This window comes from Erithacus rubecula (assembly GCF_903797595.1).
Source record: "Erithacus rubecula genome assembly, contig: scaffold_211_arrow_ctg1, whole genome shotgun sequence".
In the NCBI taxonomy this organism is placed as follows: Eukaryota; Metazoa; Chordata; class Aves; order Passeriformes; family Muscicapidae; genus Erithacus; species Erithacus rubecula.
Window position 1 is genome coordinate 148070 of NW_027636103.1, and position 21191 is coordinate 169260.

The 21191-nt window shown below is 51.3% G+C and overlaps 1 protein-coding gene across 1 annotated transcript; it reads right to left on the bottom strand.

The window, feature by feature from the left end:
* Nucleotides 1-5631: 5631 nt before the first annotated feature.
* LOC306815757 (olfactory receptor 14I1-like) lies at nucleotides 5632-8849 on the bottom strand (the record flags this gene model as incomplete). The annotated part of the gene is made up of 2 exons (XM_079332303.1): nucleotides 8791-8849; nucleotides 5632-6587 (listed from the first exon to the last, which is right to left on the bottom strand). The coding sequence occupies exon 2, from the start codon at nucleotides 6562-6564 to the stop codon at nucleotides 5632-5634; it is 933 nt and encodes a 310-aa protein (XP_079188429.1). The 5' UTR covers nucleotides 6565-6587; nucleotides 8791-8849.
* Nucleotides 8850-21191: the final 12342 nt, after the last annotated feature.

Consider the following 21191-nt stretch of genomic DNA (forward strand, 5'->3'; position numbering starts at 1 on the left):
CATTGGAGCCGGGACTACATACCCATCACTCCCCGAGCTCCACAAAACACCGGTACTTCCCCCCCATATGTCCAATGTGTTCTCCAGGATCCCCAAGTGTACCCTCAGCGCCATTTGGGAACTCCCCAAACCATCCCCGAATCCCCTGGAACGCTCTCACCCCACAGATGCCCGTTACAGCCACTTCTGGGAATCATCTCCTGTCATCCCCCATGACCTCAGAGCACCTTATAACCTAGTCAGTCGTCTAAAATCCTGCTGTGTCCCATGCCTAAAGAGCCCGGTTACAGCTCCCAAGATCCCTCCAGCTCTCCTGAATCATACATGTTCCCCTCTGAGGACCTCAAGTCGCTGTTCACAGGCAAAAGTGTCCCTGCAGGGCCCTCTCGAACCCCAAACTCTCGGCAAGAGGCAGTTCCGGGATTACAGCACCCATCATGCTCCATGGTTCCAGTAACACGCAATTCCAGCTGAGACTCCATCCCCCATCATGCCCCATGCCTCACAAAGAGACATTGCAGTTGTGCCTGGAGCTCCCATGATGCTCTGCAGCCCCTTTACACCCTACTAACCCGTGCCTACAACTCCCATCACCCCCACGCCCTAGAGAGCCCTGATAGAGCTCCTCCAGTGCCCGCCTGGACCACCAAGGGTCCCAGATTCTCCTCCGTGACCTCCAAGTGCCCTCCTGGGCCCCCAAGTGCAACTCTGAGGTCTTCTGATTTTTTTTAAGGGAAAGAGTCTTTAAAAACAAACTATTACAGGAAGGATGGAAACACTTCAAGAAAGAAATCTTTAGGAAGCAGAAACAGCCTGTCCCATGTGCCAAAGTCAGCTAGCAATGAAAATAACGGGTCTGGCTGGGCATGGAGCTTTTTCCAGGGACTCAGGGAGAAAAGAGGCTGCATCACCTTTGGACAGAAGGGCAGGCACTCAGGAAGTGTTTATTGATGTGGTTAAGTCATCCAGAAAAATAAGAGGTGAAACCTCAATTAGGATATAGCCTGGCTGTGACTGTGAAGGGTAAAAAAACTTATAATATAAACACATTAGCAGGAAAGAAGGGACAAGGAGAACCTCCATGCCTTATTGGGGGAAGATATGGTTGCCAAAGATGAAGAAAAGTCTGAGGAATTTAACCCCTTCCTTGCCTCAGTTTTCAAGTATAGGACAAGTGATCTCCTGACCTGGTAGATGGGGAAGGGGAGCAGAACAGACTCCCTGAAATCCAAGAGGAAGCAGCTGGGGCCCTGCTGAGCCACTCAGATGCTCACAGGTGTCTCTGGGACCAGATGGGATCCATCCTAGGGTGATGAGGGAGCTGTTGGATGAGCTCCCCAAGCTGGTCTTCATCATTTCTCATCAGTCCTGGCTCAGCAGGGAGGTCCCGGAGGACTGGAGGTGCCAATGTGAGCCCATCCCCAAGAAGGGCTGGAAGGAGGATCTGGGGAACTCCAGACCTGTCAGCCTGACTTCAGTGCCCAGAAAGGTGATGGAACAGATCACGTGGAGTGACATCACAGGGCACCTACAGCATGGCTGAGGGATCAGAGCCAGCTAGTGTGGATTTCAGTATCTGCATTGATGATCTGGATGAGGGCACTGAGTGCACCATCAGCAAATGTGTAGATGACTGCAAGCTTGGTGAGAGTGTTGATCTGCTGGAGGGTAGAAGGGCTCTGCAGGGGGACCTGGACAGGCTGGATCTGAGGCCCAAGTGCAACAAGGTGAGGTTAGCAAGACCAAGTGCTGGGTCCTGCACTTTGGCCACAACAACCCCTGCGGTGCTCCAGGCTGGGGAAAGAGTGGCTGGACAGCAGCCAGGCAGAAAGGGACCTAAAGGCACTGATTGGCAGCAGGCTGGACATGAGCCAGCAGTGAGCCCAGGGGGCCAAGAAGGCCAATGGCTCCTGGCCTGGGTCAAGAATGTTGAGGCCAGCAGGACAAGGGCAGTGATTCTTCCCCTGTGCTCAGAACTGGTTGGGCACACCTCGAGTGCTTTGTCCAGTTCTGGGCCCCTCAATTTAGGAAAGAAATATAGGGGCTGGAGCGTGTCCAGAGAAGGGCAACAATGCTGGTAAAGGGTTCTGGAACAAAAGTGCTGTGAGGAGGGGCTGAAGGAGCTGGGGATGTTTATCCTGAAGGAGGTTCACGGGAGATCTCATCACTCTCTACAACTCCCTGACAGGAGGGTGCAGCCAGGTGGGGGTCAGGTTTTGCTCCCAGGAAACAGCTACAGGATAAGAGGACACAGCCATAAAATGCAGCAGGGGAGGTTTAGGTGGGAAATTAGGAAATATTCCTCATTAAAAGGGTGATTTGACATCGGAACGTACTGCCCAGTGAGGTGATAGAGTCATTTCCCCTGGATATATTTAAGGAATAATTGGATGTGGCACTGAGTGCCATGGTCAGGGTGAAAAAGTGCTGTTGGGTCACAATTTGGGTCACAATACCCTCCAGCAGATCAACACTCTCACCAAGCTTGTAGTCATCTGCAAATTTGCTGATGGTGTACTCAATTCCCTCATCCAGATCATCAATGCAGATACTGAAATCCATGCTTGCTGGCTCTGATCCCTCAATGACTGTTCAGCCTGGGTCATTCTGTGATTCTGTGATGATTGTGACACTGCAGGACTTCAGGGAAGCGAGGTCTCGTTGTGACACTGTGGGGCTAAATGAAACAAAGGTCGATTGAATACTCTCGGTCAACATGGAAACACGGAGGCCACAGTGACACAGTGGGTTCTGTTAAACCACTGCAGGGACTCATGGAACTAAGGGAACAGTTTTGACACCTGGGTGCCCCTGTAACTAAGGGGGCACTGTGATACTGAAGAGCCTCATGTACTTAGACACCATTGTGACACTAACACTGCAGGATGTCATGGAACCAAGAACCCATTGTGACACTGCAGGATCTTGTGTCACCAGGACCCCATTGTGACACTGGGCAAACAAGGAGTCCATTGGGGCACTCTGGAGCCTTATGGAATTCAGGGGGCACCTGTGACTCTGTGAGCCCCATGAAATCTTGGAGACAGTTGTGACAATTTTTGGTTTTGTGGAAATAAGGAGTCCATTGTGACACTGTGGAACCTCATGTAATAATGGGGCCATGGTGACTTTGCAGGGCCACATTGAACCAAGGGGCCAGTGTGATTCTTTGGGGCCTCGTGGACCCACAGAGACCACTGTGATACTGCTGGACCTCATATAAAAAAAGAGGCCATTTGGGCACTGCAGGGACTTGGGAATGAACAAAACAATTGTGACACCATGATGCCCCATGGGACCAAGAGACCACTGGGACACATTGGAACCAAGGAAATCATTGCTGCACTGCAAACCTCATGGAACCAAGGATCCACTGTGACACTGCAGATCATAATGGCATATCAGAGATCGTTGTAACACTCTAGAGCTTCTAGGAACTGCAATGACACCAAGCTGGGTGTGAGTGTGGATCTCCTGGAGGGTAGGAAAACTTTGCAGAGGGACCTGGACAGTCTGATCCAGGACCCAAATCCAACAAGGTGAGGTTTAACAAGACTGAGGGCCAGGTCCTGCACTTTGGCCACAACAGCCCCTGCAGTGCTCCAGGCTGGAGACAGAGTGGCTGGACTGAAGGGACCTGAAGTCACGGTTGGACAGCAGGCTGGACATGAACCAGCAGAGTGCCCAGGGGGCCAAGAAGGCCAATGGCTCCTGGCCTGGGTTAGGAATGGTGTGGCCAGCAGGACCAGGACCAGTGATTCTTCCCCTGTGCTTGGCACTGGTTTGGAAGTGCCTCAAGTGCTGTGTCCAGATCTGAGTTCCCAAATTAAGGAATGACACCAAGGGGCTGGAGCACATGCAGAAAAGGGCAACAAGGCTGGTGAGGGTTCTGGAACACAAGTCCTGTGAGAAGTGGCTGAGAGTTCTGGGGATGTTTATCCTGGATAAGAGGAGGCTCAGAGGAGACAAGGTGGTGTCAGGGCACAGGTTGGACTTGATCATCTCCAAGGTCTTTTCCAGCCTGGCTGATTCTGTGATTCTCTGAAACCATCCCTGTAGCAGTTGCAGGATGAGCCCTGGGCCTACTCTTCAGAAGGTCCAGCAGCCCAGATCCCTCAGCTTCTCCTCCCAAAGCCCATCCTGTCAGTCCTGCAGAGCCTCTCTAGCCCCTCCTCACTGCCCAGAACAGGGAGCACCACACCCAGACACACCAACCCAGATGTGCCCCCCTGGTCTGTGGTGCCTCTGGCAAGGGAGCAGAACGAGGCACTGCAGGACCCTGCAGACAATTCCTGAAGAACTTGTAGGATGATCCTTCTCTCCAAGAGATGTTCACATGGTGCAAACTTGGGAACTGAAATGGGAAGTGGGGACAGAGAGGAAAGACAAACAGGCATGAATTGTTTGCAGGAAAGATGACAGGGATGGAAAAGAGGAGAAAATTTTTACCTTGACAGAAGAAAGAAAACAATGGTGAAACACAGGAAATGGACAGGGCAGTTTGGGGGTGTCTACAAGGCATCCATGGCTCTGAGAAACAACATCTGCAGTGGGACAGGAAGCTCACAGCTCATGGAAACAGACTTTCCCCCTCATTTCACAGGCCACGAAAAGCCTGAGTGGTTTCCCTTGTGTCCTAGCCCTTGGTGGCCCCAGGGGCTGATGGCATTTGTGCTCACTCAGCACCATCTCCCCACAGCAGCACCATGGGGGTGCTGACGCCTGCTCTGTGCAGTGCAAATAGGGACTCCTGAGCCAGTGCTGCCATGTCTGTGCCTGCAAGGATACAGCACCTGTGTGAGCTGGGGGAGAGGCCAGGGCTGCAGAGGGGGGATGTTGTTGGCAGGTGCATGAGGACACTCTGGGACGCTGCCCTGGGCTGTCCAGCGCAGTGGGGATGGATCAGCCCCTGCTCTGCTGCTCCTTGCCAGGCTCTCCCCCTTGCAGGGACCTTGCAGAGCACCAGCCATGCTGTTTGCCCCCAGCCTGCCCATGGCCAGCCTGGGGCTGCTTACAGGGGCTTCCTCTGATCAGCATTGGCCTGGCCAAGTGTTGTGGAGAGAGCCTGGCTGCAGGAGCCTGGAGCCCCCTGGCCCTGCCCTGAGGCATCAGCGCTGCCCCAGCAGTGCCCATGGCCTGTCCCTGCTGCAGCTTTGACACTGCCACTCCCAGGGCTGTGCCCAGCCCCGAGAGCACTCAGGCCCTGCAGCAACACGAGGGGCAGGAGGGGAGCGGGGCAGTGGCACAGGAGCAGCACTGGCAACACCAAGTGCTGCTGCTGCTGCTGGGCACAGCTCCTGTGCCAGCACTGATCTGCCCCAGCTCTGCACACAGACATTGCTGCTGCAGCTCCAGAGAAGGGAACACATGGTGTATCTCCAGTGAAAATTTTGCTGGGAGAGAAATCCTACAGTTTGTTTAAAAATAGGAAGAGTGCAGCCTTTCATTGACATACTTTATGTCCACAGGAAAGATGGACAGAAATAAAATGAGGAATAGAACACACAGTGGCTGTTTTAATGGATAATATGACAAAACTAAAACAAAGGAAAAATAACCCCACAACCAAATCAAGAAGAAGTATCCAAGATGACTTATACTACAAGTGATATTCAGGAATTTGCCAGCACTTTAATGTTCCTGAAAGCAGCCAGTCATCAGGGTCCACATTGCAGTCTTGAGCTCCTGGTTCCTCAGGCTGTAGATGAGGGGGTTCAAGGCTGGAGGCACCACCGCGTACAGAACTGACATTGTTAGATCCAGAGATGGGGACGAGACAGAGGGGGGATTGAGGTTGGCAAATGTGCCAGTGCTGATAAACAGGGAGACCACAGCCAGATGAGGGAGGCAGGTGGAAAAGGCTTTGTGCTGTCCATGCTCAGAGGGGATCCTCAGCACAGCCCTGAAGATCTGCACATAGGAGAAAATAATGAACACAAAACAGCCAAATGCTAAACAAACACTAACAGCAAGAAGCCCAAGTTTCCTGAGATAGGATTTGGAGCAGGAGAGCTTGAGTATGTGTGGGATTTCACAGAAAAACTGGCCCAGGACATTGCCCTGGCACAGGGGCAGGGAAAATGTATTGGCTGTGTGCAGCAGAGCATTGAGAAAGCCACTGGCCCAGGCAGCTGCTGCCATGTGGGCACAAGCTCTGCTGCCCAGGAGGGTCCCGTAGTGCAGGGGTTTGCAGATGGACACGTAGCGGTCATAGCACATGATGGTCAGGAGATAATACTCTGCTGAAAAGAAAAACATAAAAAAAAAGACCTGACCAGCACATCCTGAGTAGGAGATGTTCCTGGTGTCCCAGAGGGAATTGTGCATGGCTTTGGGCACAGTGGTGCAGATGCAGCCCAGATCAGTGAGGGCCAGGTTGAGCAGGAAGAAGAACATGGGGGTGTGCAGGTGGTGGCCGCAGGCTACGGCGCTGATGACGAGGCCGTTGGCCAGGAGGGCAGCCAGGGAGATGCCCAGGAAGAGGCAGAAGTGCAGGAGCTGCAGCTGCCATGTGTCTGCCAATGGCAGCAGGAGGAAGTGGCTGATGGAGCTGCTGTTGGACATTTGCTTTCTCTGGCCTTGGGGACCTGTTCATGGATAAAGGATTTTGACAAGTCAGCAGAGGCTGATTGAACCCAAATCTGGGCCATTCCCTGTAGATTTTCCCACTGTGATTCACCTACTCTTGTTCTTTCTCTGGGAAAACCTTCACCCAGGTCCCTGATTGAGCTCCAGTTGTGCTGTCTGAGAGTGCCAGGAGCAGCCAGGCCTGTGCGTGGTGGCTCTCAAGGAGGCATCCCTGCTCTGCTGCCCTGGGTTTGTGTCTGTGTGACAGAGGGACAAGGCTGGGTATCTGGGATTTGTCAGTGGAATAACTCCTAATGCAGAAAGTCTTGATAACTTCTGCACTTCCAAGTCCAAAGTATGGCAAGAGTTGGTTTTAGGATTTCTTTCCTAGGCACACATAATTGCTGCTTTTCCGAGGACAGAAATCCCCAGCATTTCTGCTGCACTCACAGTTTGCTCCTGCGAGATGTGAGACAAGGAATTCCCTGTGGCTTAGGGCAAGGTTGGGCTTGTTCCCAACTGCCCTGGGTTTCCCCCTCTGCCTGGAATCAGAGCACATCTCCTGTGACACCCTGAGATAAAGCAGACCCTGCCCAGAGCAGAGGGATCCCTAAATATCTCACCCTCTCTAAAGGTCTCTGAGCAAGTTCTCAGCACCCCTTTCTGCTAAGGACACTCACGGTTCCCTTGGCAATCCCAACAGCATTTCCTCAGCTGTGGCATCTCTGCACTTCCCCGTGGGACACTCAGGGAACTCAGAGAGGCTCTGGCACAGATTTGCACCCAGGAGGGCAGCTCAGAGCTTGGAAGGACACAGCAAGGAGACTCCCAGGTGTGCCCATAATGAGATCTCAGGGAAGGGGCTCAGCTCATTCTGCTTTCCCATGGACTGCTTTGACCTCAGCTCCACAGGTCACAGGGAAGCTTGGACACCCCATTCCCATGGACATCCCTGCCTGGCAGGAATCCCAAGGGCAGTGCCTGACTCAGTGCTGCAATCCCAGAGCCTCCCTGAGAACAGCAGATTACAATGACAATATCAGGGGAGTGCAGTAACAAGAGAAGATGTTGTGGTGCTGTGCCAGGAGGGCAGGGCAGAGACAGCTGGGCACTCAGGGCAGTGTTCCCATACCCAGCTGTGCACGGCACCTCCCACACACCAACAGTGCCCTCCTGCCCCCAGCATTGCTCTCTTCAGCCCCCTCTCCTTACCTGAGCATCTCCCTGGGTCTGGACATTTCCCTCCTGAGAGCCCTGCCAGGCTCACAGATTCCATCCCACCCTGTGTGCTCTCACCTGTCCCTACAGAAACTTGCCTGTCTGCAGAGCCCTGCCTGGGGCACAGTCTGCCTGCAAATGGGCAAGGGCAGCTCAGGAGAGCCCTGCTGGGCCCTGCAAAGGGAATGCTGGTGCTGCCCAGGGCTGAGGAGTGGCTGAAGGCATTTGGGAGGCTCCCAGCAGAGAGACTGACCACACAAAGTTACAGATCTGGAGTCTCTGTAAATGTTCAAATGTTACTTTAGTGATCCTGTGTGTCCCTTTCAACTCTGAATGTTCTGTGATTCCCTGAGTATAATTCCTGTTCTGCTTCTCTCATCCCCCTGTTGTTTATTTGATTGTCTATAATCAAAAGAAAAAAAACCCTCTCAAGAGTGTTAGAATGGTAAAGTACAAAACAGATCTTTATTGGAAGCTTCCAGGTGTCCCAGTGGGAATGTGGCACACCCAGCCCCCAATTCCAACAATTTATTCAGGTTGATTAACTAGAATATTTAACAGGAACATCCAATAGGAGATTCGGTTTCCCCTGTTACACACCCCTGGGTCAACTCATTGGAGTAAATCCAAGGGCTTCTTTACCCCAATTTTTCTATGACTGTTCACATTCTGGTAAAAAAAAAAAAAAAAAAAAAAAAAAAAAAAAAAAAAAATTCTTCTTTCAGGTCTTTTTCCTAATAAGAAGTCTATACACTATTTCAGGAATCTATTTAGAAGATCGGCTTCCTGTTCAAAAATTTGAAAGAAAGGTTAAGAGGTGTACTAGAGATAATTTAGTATTTTAGTTATATAAGAATAATAGTTTACAGTGTTACAAGACTAGGAAAAAAAATATAAAAAGCAAAAATCTTTTTGTCATCACCCCAGCCTTCCCATCCTTCTCCAAGGAGGAAATTGAATACTCTCAAGAAATCTTCTGACTTTTACAGCAATCCCAGGCTCAACTTCTTTTGCGAAGTGTTCTCCACAGCTGTGCCCAGGCTGGTCTGGAGCTGGGAGCAGCCCTGCCCCACTCAGCACCTCTCAGCAGCAGCACCTGCCCTGCTCAGGGTCGCTCCTTGTCCCCACAGCTTCTCCCCCAGTGCTGGGAGCAGCTCCACAGGCTGGCTGAGAGCTGTTCTTGGCAGGAAGCAGAGTCCCTGCCCCAGCACAGCACTCTGGGCTGCAGGACCCTGCTCTGCAGGACAGCCCTGGACACCCCTGGCTGCAGCCCTGGCTGCTCAGCCCTGCAGCAGAGCCTGGACAAATGGGAGCTGCCTTGGGCTGTGCCTCGGGTGCTGCAGCAGGGAAACCCAGCCCTGCCCAGGGCCACATCCCGTGCACTGCAGCAGGTCTGAGAGTCTTCCTGGAAGGTCCTGAAACTGTGGCATGTGCCAGCTTCAGGAGATCCCTGCAGGAGCTGCAGCTTACCTTCCCACAGCCAGAGAGTGACTGCTTCAAACACTGTGAGGATTTCTGCTCTAGTGAGCCCTCATTGAGCTGTGCTCTGTGCTCCCAGTCCAGGCTGAGCTTAACCCTTCTGTGCCTCTGTGCTGTGCCCGGGATGTCTGCAGGCAGAGCACCAGCCCTGCTGGGCTGTGCACAGGAGCTGTTCCTGGGCAGAGCTGTCTCTCTGCAGTGCTGCCCTTGCCAGGAGCTGCCTCTGTGCTGGAGCCTGACCCAGCTCAGCAGCACAGACACAGCACAAGGACTTTAATGACACTCTTGGGGGTTGGGGATGTATCCCTGAACATCAGTCCCTGAGAGGGAGCTGAAGAAACCTCTCAAGAACTCCAAGCCAGAATCAAACTTCAAAGTTTCTGAAAATTTTAATGGATCCCACTGAGGGACACAACTGAGAAAGTGTCCCCAGGTTCCAGTCATAGGAGGAAATTGGAGGAAGAGCTGACAGATGGGAACAAAGAGAAGACAAGTCTTGGAGCCCTGGGGGACAGCAGGGTCTGTGCCACCAAGGGCTCTGAGGAGACACCTTGTCCTGAGGCACTGGGGCCTCCTGGCACAGCCCCAGCAAGGCTGGGCACTGTCACCCCTTGTCCTGCCCTCAGCATCCCCCCACATCCCAGTGGCCTCAGGGATGTGCTGGGACCAGTCCCTGGGGAGCCTTGGTCAGGAATGGCCCTGGCGGCTCCTTCATGCTCCCAGGGACTGCAGGTTTTTTAGAGGACTTTGGGTTTTGCTTTTGCCTGGGAGTCTCTCAAAGCTTTGTGGAATCATTTCCTCCAATTATCTGTTTTAATTAGTCTCTAGAGAGCCTTTCTCAGTAACAACACTCAGTGGGACTCAATGCTTCAAGGTACTTCAGATTTTTTAAGGTACTTTCCTTTTTCCTTTCCTCTCCAAGTCTCAGAAGTTTTTGGGCAATCATGGCCTTCAATTCTCTCCACCAAAGAGTCCATGAGGAGCCTGTGTTGGTGATGGACCTCAATGGGACCCATTAATGCTTTGAGACATTTTGGGTTTTTCTTCTGACTTTGAAATCTGGAGAGGTTTGTGCAATCTCCTCTCAGGCCCTGAGGTTCCAGGGCTCAGCACCAAATGCACCACGGGGCTCATTGGGATCAAGCAAGTCCTGACAAACCATGGCTCTGCCTTGATTTCCCTCTGGTCTAGTGCTGTTCATTAGGAAGGTTTGCTGCTGCAGTTATGGAGAAATACTTCAAAGAGTTTCTAATAAATATGTATTCCTATTTTAAATGGTGTCTTTCATTACTGTTTCTTTTTAGAGCAGAGGTGATTGCAGCATTCTGTGACTGATACTGATCCAGGGTCTCTCCTTAGGAGGTCTGGCCTGCTCAAGGCACAAGCTGTGCCTTGAGGTCTGACCCAGTGTGGAAAACCTTGCTCCATATTCCCCAACCCCATCCTGTCTGTTCTCACTCAACTGGGACCTGCTTTGCTGGCTGCACTCAGGCAAAGAGGGGTTTTCATCCTTTTGTCTTTTTGAAGCAATCAAAAACTCCTGACTTTCTCAATTACAAATAGACATCCTCCTTAAGTGTGTGCTGAGACCAAAGTGCCACCAAGGAAGTTTCTCTTCCAAAGGTTGAGCCACACAAGATCTGTATTAGACCTTTGGATTCCTTGGTTTCATGAGCCCTTCTTGTGTCACCATGGATTTGGGTGCTGTGAGACTCTGTAGTGTCACAATCAATGTTTAGTTGCATGGGGCCCCACAATGTCACAAGGATTTCCTTCGTTCTGTGAGTTTCTGTGGTGTCACAATGGATGTTTGGTTCTAGGTGCCCCACAGTGTCACAGGTGTCTTCTTTTTTCCTGTGGCAACCAACAGCAAATCCCACTGGCAAACCCAAATGCCTGGGAAGAAAGAGAAATGGGGACATTTGGAGTGATGGCTTTTGTCTTCCCAGGGCACAGTGCCGTGAGGTGGGGCCTCATTGTCCTGGAGATGGCTGAACAGCAGCCTGCCCATGGAAGGGGGAAGAGACAACAACCTCTGTCCATGGAACTACAACAGCAGAGAGGTCAGGCCAAAGGCTGGGCTTAACAGACTGTCACCAGCACAGGAAACATCAGTGTGAGAGGAAAGATGTGCGCCAATGTATTTGCAAATCATTAGGTGGGTGAAGGGATGGATGTTAAGTCCTTTGAAATGAGTGGTAATGTTTCTACTGACTTTGGGCAGCAGGTTTGTTGCTGGGCCCAGACAGTTTGGCTCCTGAAACAGACAAGGGTCTTCACAAGGCTGAACTCCTGAACTTCAGGGGGAAATGCCAGGTTCAAGGGGGCATACGGGGTAGGTGGGTCAGGAAGGTTGTACCTTCCTAGTGCCTTGGCCAGCCAGGAAAGGAAAAGGCCACGTGCAGCTGGGAGTTTCGGATAAAATGAGGCTGCGCCTTCTGAAACCTGGAGAGAGAAAACCCTGCAGGCGTGTGCCCCAATGAACTCTCCCCCTTTTTTCAAATTATGTTGAAGTACTCCTCTGTCTTCTTAATGGACATAAACCTCTTGTCTTTAGGGATTTTCCTGACAGTGAAAACATGGAATCTCATGGAACAAGGTGTCCACAGTTTCACAGCGCAGCCTCATAGAGCTAGGCAACCCATTGTGTCACGGTGGGAACACATGGATCAAAGGCTCCAGAGTGGCACAGTGGTGTCTTTCCTATTGCAACCAGCATGGAACAAAGGCTCCCTAATGACACTTCAGGGCCTTATGGAATGCAAGAGATCACCACAATGGAATGGAGACTCATGGAACCAAGAGCCCACTGTTTCACAGCCAGGCCTCATGGAATGCTGGAGACCATTGTGTTGCAATGGAAACTCATGGCATAAAGGCTCCACTGTGACCCAGCAGGGCCTCGTGGAATGTTGGAGACCATTGTGATGCAATGGAAGTGCATGGAACCAAGGCTTCATTGTGACAAACCTAGGGCTGATGAAACCAAAGAGACCACTGTGGTGTAATAGAACCTCAAAGAACCAAGGGTTTCTTGTTCAATTGTCAACATATCAGGCTCTCATAAAACTAAGGAGAACATTGTGACACAATGGATACTCATGGAACAAGGCCCTGTTCTGACAAAGCATGGCCAGAGGGAAACCCAGTGCCACTGGGACATCTCCAGCCTTGGAGGAAGCAAGTGTCCACTGTGACACACCACAGCCTTGTGAATCACAGGAGAGCACAGTGACACCATGGGACCTTGGGGAACCAAGTGTAAATTGTAAAGTGGAGACCCATGAAAGCCAGGAGACCATTGTGACACTGTGGAGTCACATGGAAGCAAATGTCCACTGTTTCATGTTACAGCATCCCAGAGCACGGGAGACAGTTATAACACAATGGAAAAATGTGGAACAAAAGCTCCATAGTGAAAACGGGGTCTCATGGAATTCAAGAGACCATTGTGATGGAATAGAAACTCATAGACTGAAGTGTCCACTGTTTCACCATGCCTTATGGAACCAAGAAAACCATTGTGGTGCAATGGCACCTCAAGGAAACAAGGGTCCGTTGTCAGACCAAGGCTATACTTTGACCAAGTGGGGCCTCATGGCACACAGGTGCCACTGGGACATTGCCAGGCCCAGTGGAAACAAGGCTCCATTATTGCACAGCAAGGCCTTATGGCACCCAGGAGAGCACTGTGACACAAGGTAGTCTGGGGAAACCAAGCTACAGCTGGAAACACTGTGGGGCCTCATGGAAGCCAGGTGCCACTTGGATAGTGCCAGGGCATGTGGAACTCAGTGTGCATTGTGACACAGCACAGCCTCATGGAACTCGGCAGACCATTGGGACAACCTGGAATCTCACAGATCCAAGGCTCTACTTCACCAAAGTGGGGTGTCATGGGACTAGAGATGCCTCTGGGACTGCCAGTTCTTGCAGAATCCAGTGTCCATTATGACACAGCACAGCTTTACGGAAACATGGGGACCATCGTGACTAAATGGAATCTCATGGAAGCAATGTCAATTGTGAGCACAGCATGGCTTCATGGAACCCAGGGGCAAGTGGGACCGAGCCACGGCTCATGGAAGCAAAGGACCATTGAGACACAGAGGGGCCTCTTGAAACCTAGGAGAATATTGTGGGACAATGGAATCTGATGGAGCCAAGTGTCAGTTGTCAAAACAGCAGGGTCTCATGGAACCCAAGTGACCATTGTAACTCCATGGAATCTCATGGAACAAACTGTCACTTGTAACACAGCAGGGTGTCATGGAACACAGGTGCCACTGGGACATTGCCACTGCTCATGGAACCAAGTGTCCATTAGGACACAACTGGGCCTAACGGATCCACTAAGAGCACAGCTTTTTATTGTCACAGTCTGTGGGTCACATTGAAGTTGGAGAGTAACAAAAAGAAATATGACGCTTACAGTGACATTTCCTTGTGGACAGTACTGAAAAATTGAAACCAAGGAAAGAAAAGAACATACCACCAAATGTTGCCTCTAGTAGTTGCTTGGGGTGAAGGTGAGTAAAGGAGCAGGAAAGGCCTTTGTGAGGGTTTTACAAAGATGTTTTTTTCAGCTACTGGTCAGCATTGTCCAGAGTTCGGGGAACAAAGGCTAAGGGGCTTGTGGGGGGGTTCAGGTTTTGTCATGGGATAAGAAGGCAGGGAAATCATTAGGGACCAATTGCCAAGGGGCAGGGGGTGCTCGAGGGTGGGGTTAGGGTGACAAGGCCAACAGGTGAACAGAGTGGGGGTGACCGAAAGGCTGAGTGACAGAGAGAGGGCACAGGGAGCTTCTTTAATGGGGAATGCCTTTCTGTGTCTCCACAACTCCCCTTTTCTTTGTTATTTAAAAAGACTTTTTTAAAGGATTTTAAAATTAAATGTAAAACTAAGGTAACTAAAAAACACAAAACGACAAAAACAATCAAAAGCATTCAAAGCAAACCAATTTTTAAAATGCAAGCTATTTCTTGAGTTCTCAGTATTTGAACAGATTTTTGAAGCACTTTGGAACTGGTAGGAAGGAAGGTGAAGATTTTTCAGCACGGCTTGTCAGGAAACTGAGTAAGGAAGGGGATCCTTTAACATGGACTGGAACTTTGCTGACTTTGATTGAGCTTGTATGAGGTAGAATGGGGATAGGGTACCTGTTGAAACTTTAAATTGAAATCATTAATTTTGAAGAAAAAACAAAGATTATTGCCTTGGGAGATTTTTCTTTCTTCTCTCCCTCCCATATCATCCTCGCTTTCTATTAAAAAGGAACTTTGGGAAACCAGATTGGCAGGACAGCTCCAGGACAGCTGAGTGGTGTTTTGTGCTGTTTTTGCTTTTGGGATGCTGTTGTAACTTGAAGGCTGTTGTCTTTGATGTGTGAAGGACAAGATTTTCTAGTGCCTAAACAGTAGCTGCAGTTTGGTGCATGAATGCTTCCTTGCACTGGGAATTTACCAGGCCCTGTAACATTTGCTGCCTGAAGGCTCTTTTTCCCTTGTACTATGTCAAATTCCTCTTATTCTCCACCTCCTACACTGGGGAGACATTTTCTAGGGTTATTTTTTTTTATTGCAGTTTGATGAACAAACATATCTTCTTTGGTATCATTTCGAGTGATGAATCAGTATCTATTTTTTACAGTGAACCATTTGACAGTTCATAACACTTTTTTAGCAATGATGTTTTTACTTTTGCTGGTGAGTTTGTGTTCGTGTCTGTGCTGCTGGACGTGCTGGTGTCAGCAGGGCTGTTTTTGTTGTGGGTTGGCAGCCACAGAGCTTGAGGAGTGTGGGCTGCTCTGTGCTGGGGGTGCCGTGCGTGCCAGCGGGGCTGAGTACACAGGTGGCTCCAGCGGCATGGGGGCTGCCCGCGGGGCAGGGGGAGCGTGGGGCTCCACGAGGGGCAGGGGGTGCGTGGGGCTCCACGGGGGACAGGGGGTGCGTGGGGCTCCACGGGGGGCAGGCAGCGAGCAGGGCAGGGTGTGAGGGTGGCGAGCGGGAGCCGCTTTCGCCGCTTCTCTTTTCGGCGGCACAGGGAGGGAGCGGCACGGTGGCCGTGCTGGTGATGACGCGCTGCTGCTGCTGGGGCTGTGGCTTCTGGCGCGGAACTTCTGAGGCTGGAGCGCCACTTTTGGCTTCCGGGCGGCTCCAGCGTGGCCAGCGGCAGTGGGGTGGCCGCGGGCTCTCTGTCACTGCAACTGCTTTGCTCGGCTGCTCGGGGGGCAGGGTGTGCGTGGGGGCAGGGTCCCGAACAGGAGGGGAGGGGCGCGACCCAAAAATGGGAGAGGAGGGGACTCCGTGTGTCCCGCCACGCGGTCTGTGCCATTTTGTACAACAGGGGTGAGGGCAAAATGTGAACAAGAAAACTTTTCTTGCGACAGGAGAGGGGCTGTAGGGAAGGGAAATGCGGAAAAAGCTGGGGTTCAGCATTTTCTGAACATTCATTAGGAAGCTGAACACCTAGACGAATTAAAATAAACAAACGTAGAGTTTTTATTACTAGAAAGTCTTCACTTTGCAATTTTCCCACTGCCTCATTTAAATTAGAAATTATTTTTGTGAAACGTCAAGATAATTTTCACACAGCCAGCATACTAAAAGTTTCAAATCCCCCTTCAAAAATTGAAATTGGCTGCGACAAAGAATGTTTTTAAATTGGAGATAAATTTCCCTCTGCGAGCAGATGGATCTTACTGGCATTTTTTTTCACCCCAAGTCTCTTCCCAGCACACGAGAGTAAAAAGAGATAAAGCAAAGAGTGCTGCAGAGTTTTAAACTCACCACAGTAAGATTAAAAAACAGTCTCGGGCTGGTTGATGTAGATGCATTCATGGAAAAGAGTCCGGGTTCGGAGCACCATGTGCTGCATTTAGAAGTTGCTTGGGGTGAAGGAGCAGGAAAGGCCTTTGCCGGTTTTACAGAGATGTTTATTTCAGCCACACATGGATCCAGGGTTCGGGGAACAAAGGTGAAGGGGCTTGTGGGGCTCCAGGTTTTGTCATGTGATCAGCAGGCAGGAAATCCTTAGGGACCAATTGCTCAGGGACACGGGGGTGCCCCAAGGGAAGGGCCAGGGCAGAGGGCCAACAGGGAATTAGGGTGGGAGTGACCAAAAGGCTGACCGACAGGGAGAGGGCACAGGCCTTGTTCTAATTGGGAATGCCTTTCTGGGTTCCGCAGTCTCCCTCTTCGTCATTACTGACACATTTACCAACCTAAAGCCCCCCTCTCTGTCTCCTCCCCGTCCCTGGATATGGCCCTGTCAGTTCTGTACTCGGTGCTGCCTCCAGCCCTGAACCCCCTCATCTACAGCCTGAGAAACCAGGAGCTCAAGGCTGCAGTGTGGAGACTGATGACTGGGTGGTTTCAGGAACATGAAAGTGCTGGCAAATTTCTGAATATCACTTGTAGTAATAGTAATCTTTGATACTTCTTGTTGTTTTCAATTTGAAGCTTTTTTTAATCTACTTTTCTTTTAATGTTGTCCACAAAAATGTAATTCTTTGTGGCATTTCCCACTTTGATTTTCTCCACCTTCCCTATGACCACAAACTCTGTCAATGAGGAGCCGCACCCTCAGTGGCTTTAAATTAACTAAAGGATCCCTCAGCAAAGTTTTCTCCAGAGATGCCACTTTTGTTTCCTTCTCTGGGGCAGCAGCAGCAATGTCTGTGTGCAGAGACTGGGGCAAATTCATCTGCTGACAGAGCACAGTGCTGCAGAGAGGAGATGGAGCTGAGTGAGCACAAATGCCATCAGCCCCTGGGGCCAGCAAGGGCTGGGGGACTGGTGGGGAAACAACACAAGTTTTTTTTGTGGAGGCCTCTGAAAGTCTGTTCCCATGAGTTGTGAGTTTCCTGTCCCACTGAAGACGTTGTTGCTCAGAGGCAGGGCAGCCTGGCAGCCACCCCCAAACTGCCCTGAGCATTTCCTTTCCTTCACCTTTGATTTCTTTGCTCTCTCAAAATTCTGATTTCTTCCTCTTTCCAATCCCTCTCCCCTCCCCTACAAACAGCCCATCCCTCTTTGCCCTTTCTTATCTGGCCCCACTCCCCATTTCAGTTCCTGAGTTGGCACCATGGGAATATCCCTTGGGGAGCAGGATCATTCTACAAGTACTTCAGGAATTGTCTGCAGGGTCCTGCAGTGTCTCCTGCTGCTCCCTTGCCAGAGGCACCACAGACGAGGGGGCACATCTGGGCTGCTGTGTCTGGGTGTGGGGCTCCCTGTTCTGGGCAGTAAGGAGGGGCTGGAGAGGCTCTGCAGGACTGACAGGATGAGCTTTGGGGTCTGTGAGGAGAAGCTGAGGGACCTGGGCTACTGGATCTTGTGAAGAGGAGGCCCAGGGCTCATCCTGCAATTTCTCCAAGGGTGGTTTCAGAGAAACACAGAATAAGCCAGGCTGGAAAAGATCTTGGAAATCATCAATTCCAGCCTGTGCTCTGACACCACCTTGTCTCCCCTGAGCCTCTTCTTATCCAGGATAAACATCCTCAGTTCCCTCAGCCACTCCTCACTGTCCTTGCATTCCAGACACTTCAACAGCCTTGTTGCCCTTCTCTGGACATTCCAGCCCCTCCATGTCCTTCCTAAATTGGCCAGCCCAGAACTGGATACAGCACTCAAGGTGCTGCCCAACCAGTGCCGAACACAGAAAAAAACCCACTGCCCTGATCCTGCAGGCCACACCATTCCTGACCCATACGTGTCCCAGGGGTTAGATGGGAGAAATGCTGGGGAGGGAGTAGGGACAAAGTGATATTGATGGTCAGTCTTCAAGGATCTTGATTTTCATATCTATTCAGATTGCACTAGAAAGTGCTGGGAGTCAATATCAATTGGAGATTACTAGATCTAGAAACAGGAAAAACAACAACACAAACCAGTTCTCTCTCCATTTTTTAAAACATATTACATTCACTTGAAATACACTTCTGAAATCTGTTTAATTAACCACAAAAGAATTGAAAACTTAAATTATTCCCAAGGGCTTTTCTTGTTTGGGTGTTTTGAACAAATGTTTATCAGCATTTGTTGCTGAATTCCTGAACTGAAGTGATCAAGAAAGAAGAGAGCTCTGGACTAGTAAAATTCATCAGCATCCTCCAAGTGGCTGAGGACCCATCCTCATCACAGCAGCAATGAACAGAAATGGGCACAGTTTTGTGGCTGCCCCAGCTCTGGGATGGGCCCTGGGCCTGGAGCAGGAGCAGCTCTGGAGGGCCCCAAGGCCGGGGCTGTTGTGCTGGCCTGTGCAGATGGGATGGCAGTAGGGGCTACAGAGCTCTCAGGAGCTCAGGGAGAGGGGAGCAGAGCACACAGGGAGCCTCCTTTGCCTTGGCCAAGCACCTTGCCCGTGGCTGGGGCTGAGTCCTGTCTGAGCTGCAGCTGCTGCTGTGCCCTTGCCAGGGGCTGAGGCCGTGGGGCCCCTGCCCAGAGCCCCCTGCCCTGAGCAGAGCTGTAGGGCCAGAGCCAGCTGGGCTGTGCTGGGAGAGGCCCTTGGTGCTGCACAGAGCTCAGGGCAGCTGGCACAGCTTGCAGGGAGCTGGGCTGGCCCTGAGAGAGCCTGCCAGAGACACCAGCAGTGTCCATCTCAGCCTGGCTGACTGTGCAGGGGCAGGACTCAGCCCAGCCCTTGTGGGCAGGGCCAGCGCCTGGGGAAGGCATTGGAAACAGGCAAGTGGCCCAGAGAGGAGGCTGCTCTGTGCCCTTGGTGGCATGCACAGAGCAGGGAGGGGGCCCAGGATATTTGTCAGTGCCAGCCTCTGTCCTCAGCCCTGGCTGCTGAGCCCAGGTTTGCCCTGGCCTGAGTTTGGCTGTGGCCCAGCTCCATCCTCCTGCGGGGCTCAGGGCCTGTTCCCGGCCATGGCCAGCCCTGCCCGGCCTCTCCGCTGGCCCAGAGCCCAACAGAGCCCGGGGCAGGGCTGCTAGTGCAGCCCACAGGTGCCACGGGCTATGCAGGAGCTGGCAGAGGCTGCCCAGCAGGGAGGCCGTGGGGCACAGAGCCCCAGGGCTGCTGTGGCACCACAGCACAGGGGCTGTTCCCACCCGCAATGCTCCTGTCCTGGGCTGGGCTGCACAGGGGCTGTGCCACCATGGCTGGAGCAGGGAGCACAAAGGGGCCACGGAGCCACTGCTGGGGCTGACAGCAAGGCCAAGCACACGAAAGGAATTGCTGTGCATTGCCTGTGCTGGGCAGGGCTGGCTGTGGCAAGGTCAGAGCTCAGCTGGCCTTGGTGGCTGCAGGAAAGGTCAAGAGCCCAAAGAGCCTCCATGGCTGTGCTGGAGACCGAGGCTGGAGGAGGGAAGTGCCAGACTGCTGTGGGTTGGAGAGGGGATTTCATTCCAGCAGACACTGCTGTGAGGCTCAGGAAGGCTTGAAGAGAAGAGAAGCTTCTGAAGCCTCCAATGAGAGATGTAATCAGATGAAAAAACATCTCCACACAATGCTTTTTCTTCAAAACCCACTGACCCATGGAGCCATACAACGGGCATTGTGTGAGAAGGAGAATTGGAAAACAGCCAGCTCCAGTTGTGTTGAGTTTTACAATTCACAGGGCAGTCAGCTCTGAGTCTGGCATCCCCAAACACCAGTGACCACTAAAGAGACTCTGAGAACAGAAGAACACATCTGTGAAGGGGATGGAAAGTATGTTGATGATTTTAGGGATATGATTATCAAACGTATATTTATTCTGTGACAATCACTGAATATGTAAAGTAGAATCTGAAAGCAGGAACTTTCCTGTACTCAGCATGCACACCTTTGGGAGGAGCTATTCCCCCTTGTGCCTCTGGCTGAAAAAAATTCTGCTTCTTACTGCTCTCTTGGTATGAAGCAGTTTCTTCTATTTTTTCCTATTTTGAATAGCCGTGTCACAATGACCAGCTTGGTTCCATGAGAACCCCAAAATGACTCAATGGCTCCTTGGTTCCATGAGACCTTTTAAAGGTGTCATAATGATCTCCTTGTCTCTGCAGTGTCACAATTGGACTGCTGCTTACATGATACCCCAAAGTGTAACAATAGATCTTTTTTTCCGTAAGATTTCATATTGTCACAATATTCTCATCAGTTCAACCAGGCCCCACAATGTCCTAGTGGTGGCACTGCAGCTTTGAAATGACCCTTGGTTCCATGAGGCCCTGCAGTGCCACACCGACCCCACAGTGCCAAATTTATCCCATTGTTTCAGGAGGCCCTGAAGTCTCACAATGGCTTCTTGGTTCCTTGAGGTCCTCCAGTGTCACAATGGGCACTTGGTTCCATTGGCATCCCCTGTGACACGAGGGTTCCTTGATTCCATAAGCCCTTGCAGTGCCATAATGCTCTGCTTGTTCCATGAGGCCCTGAAGTGTCACGGTGGCCACTGAGTTCTGTGGGGTCCCAGAGTGTCACAATGGCCCCTTGATTCCGCAGCATCACAAAGGACACTTGGTTCCATGATGCTCCTTGGTGGTACAATGGATTCCATGGCTCCATGAGGCCCCTCAGTATAGCAATGGTCTCATTGGTTCTGCAGTGTTAAAATGGTTACTTGGTGCCATGGGATCCCACAGTGCCACAGTGGCCCCTTGATTCCAAGAGGTCCCATTGTATAACAAAAGTCTCCTTGGTCCCAAGGGGGTCCGCAGTGTCACCAAGGACATTTGGTTTTGTGAGATGCCATGTGTCACAATGCTCTCCCTGTTTTCCCAGTGTCACAATGCCCTCCATGTTTCCATGGGGCTCTGCTGTGTCAGAATGGCCCCTTGCTTCCATGGGGCACCCCAGTGCTACAAACTGTAACTTCTTCCTATTGTATCAATAAGAAGTAGCTAGGTCTAGCATATGAGACAAGCACGAGGATCAAAAGAGTGGCTCTTTGCCTTTTCTTTATTGCATGGTGGTAGCAGGGCAAAAGAGGAAGCACATCTCAG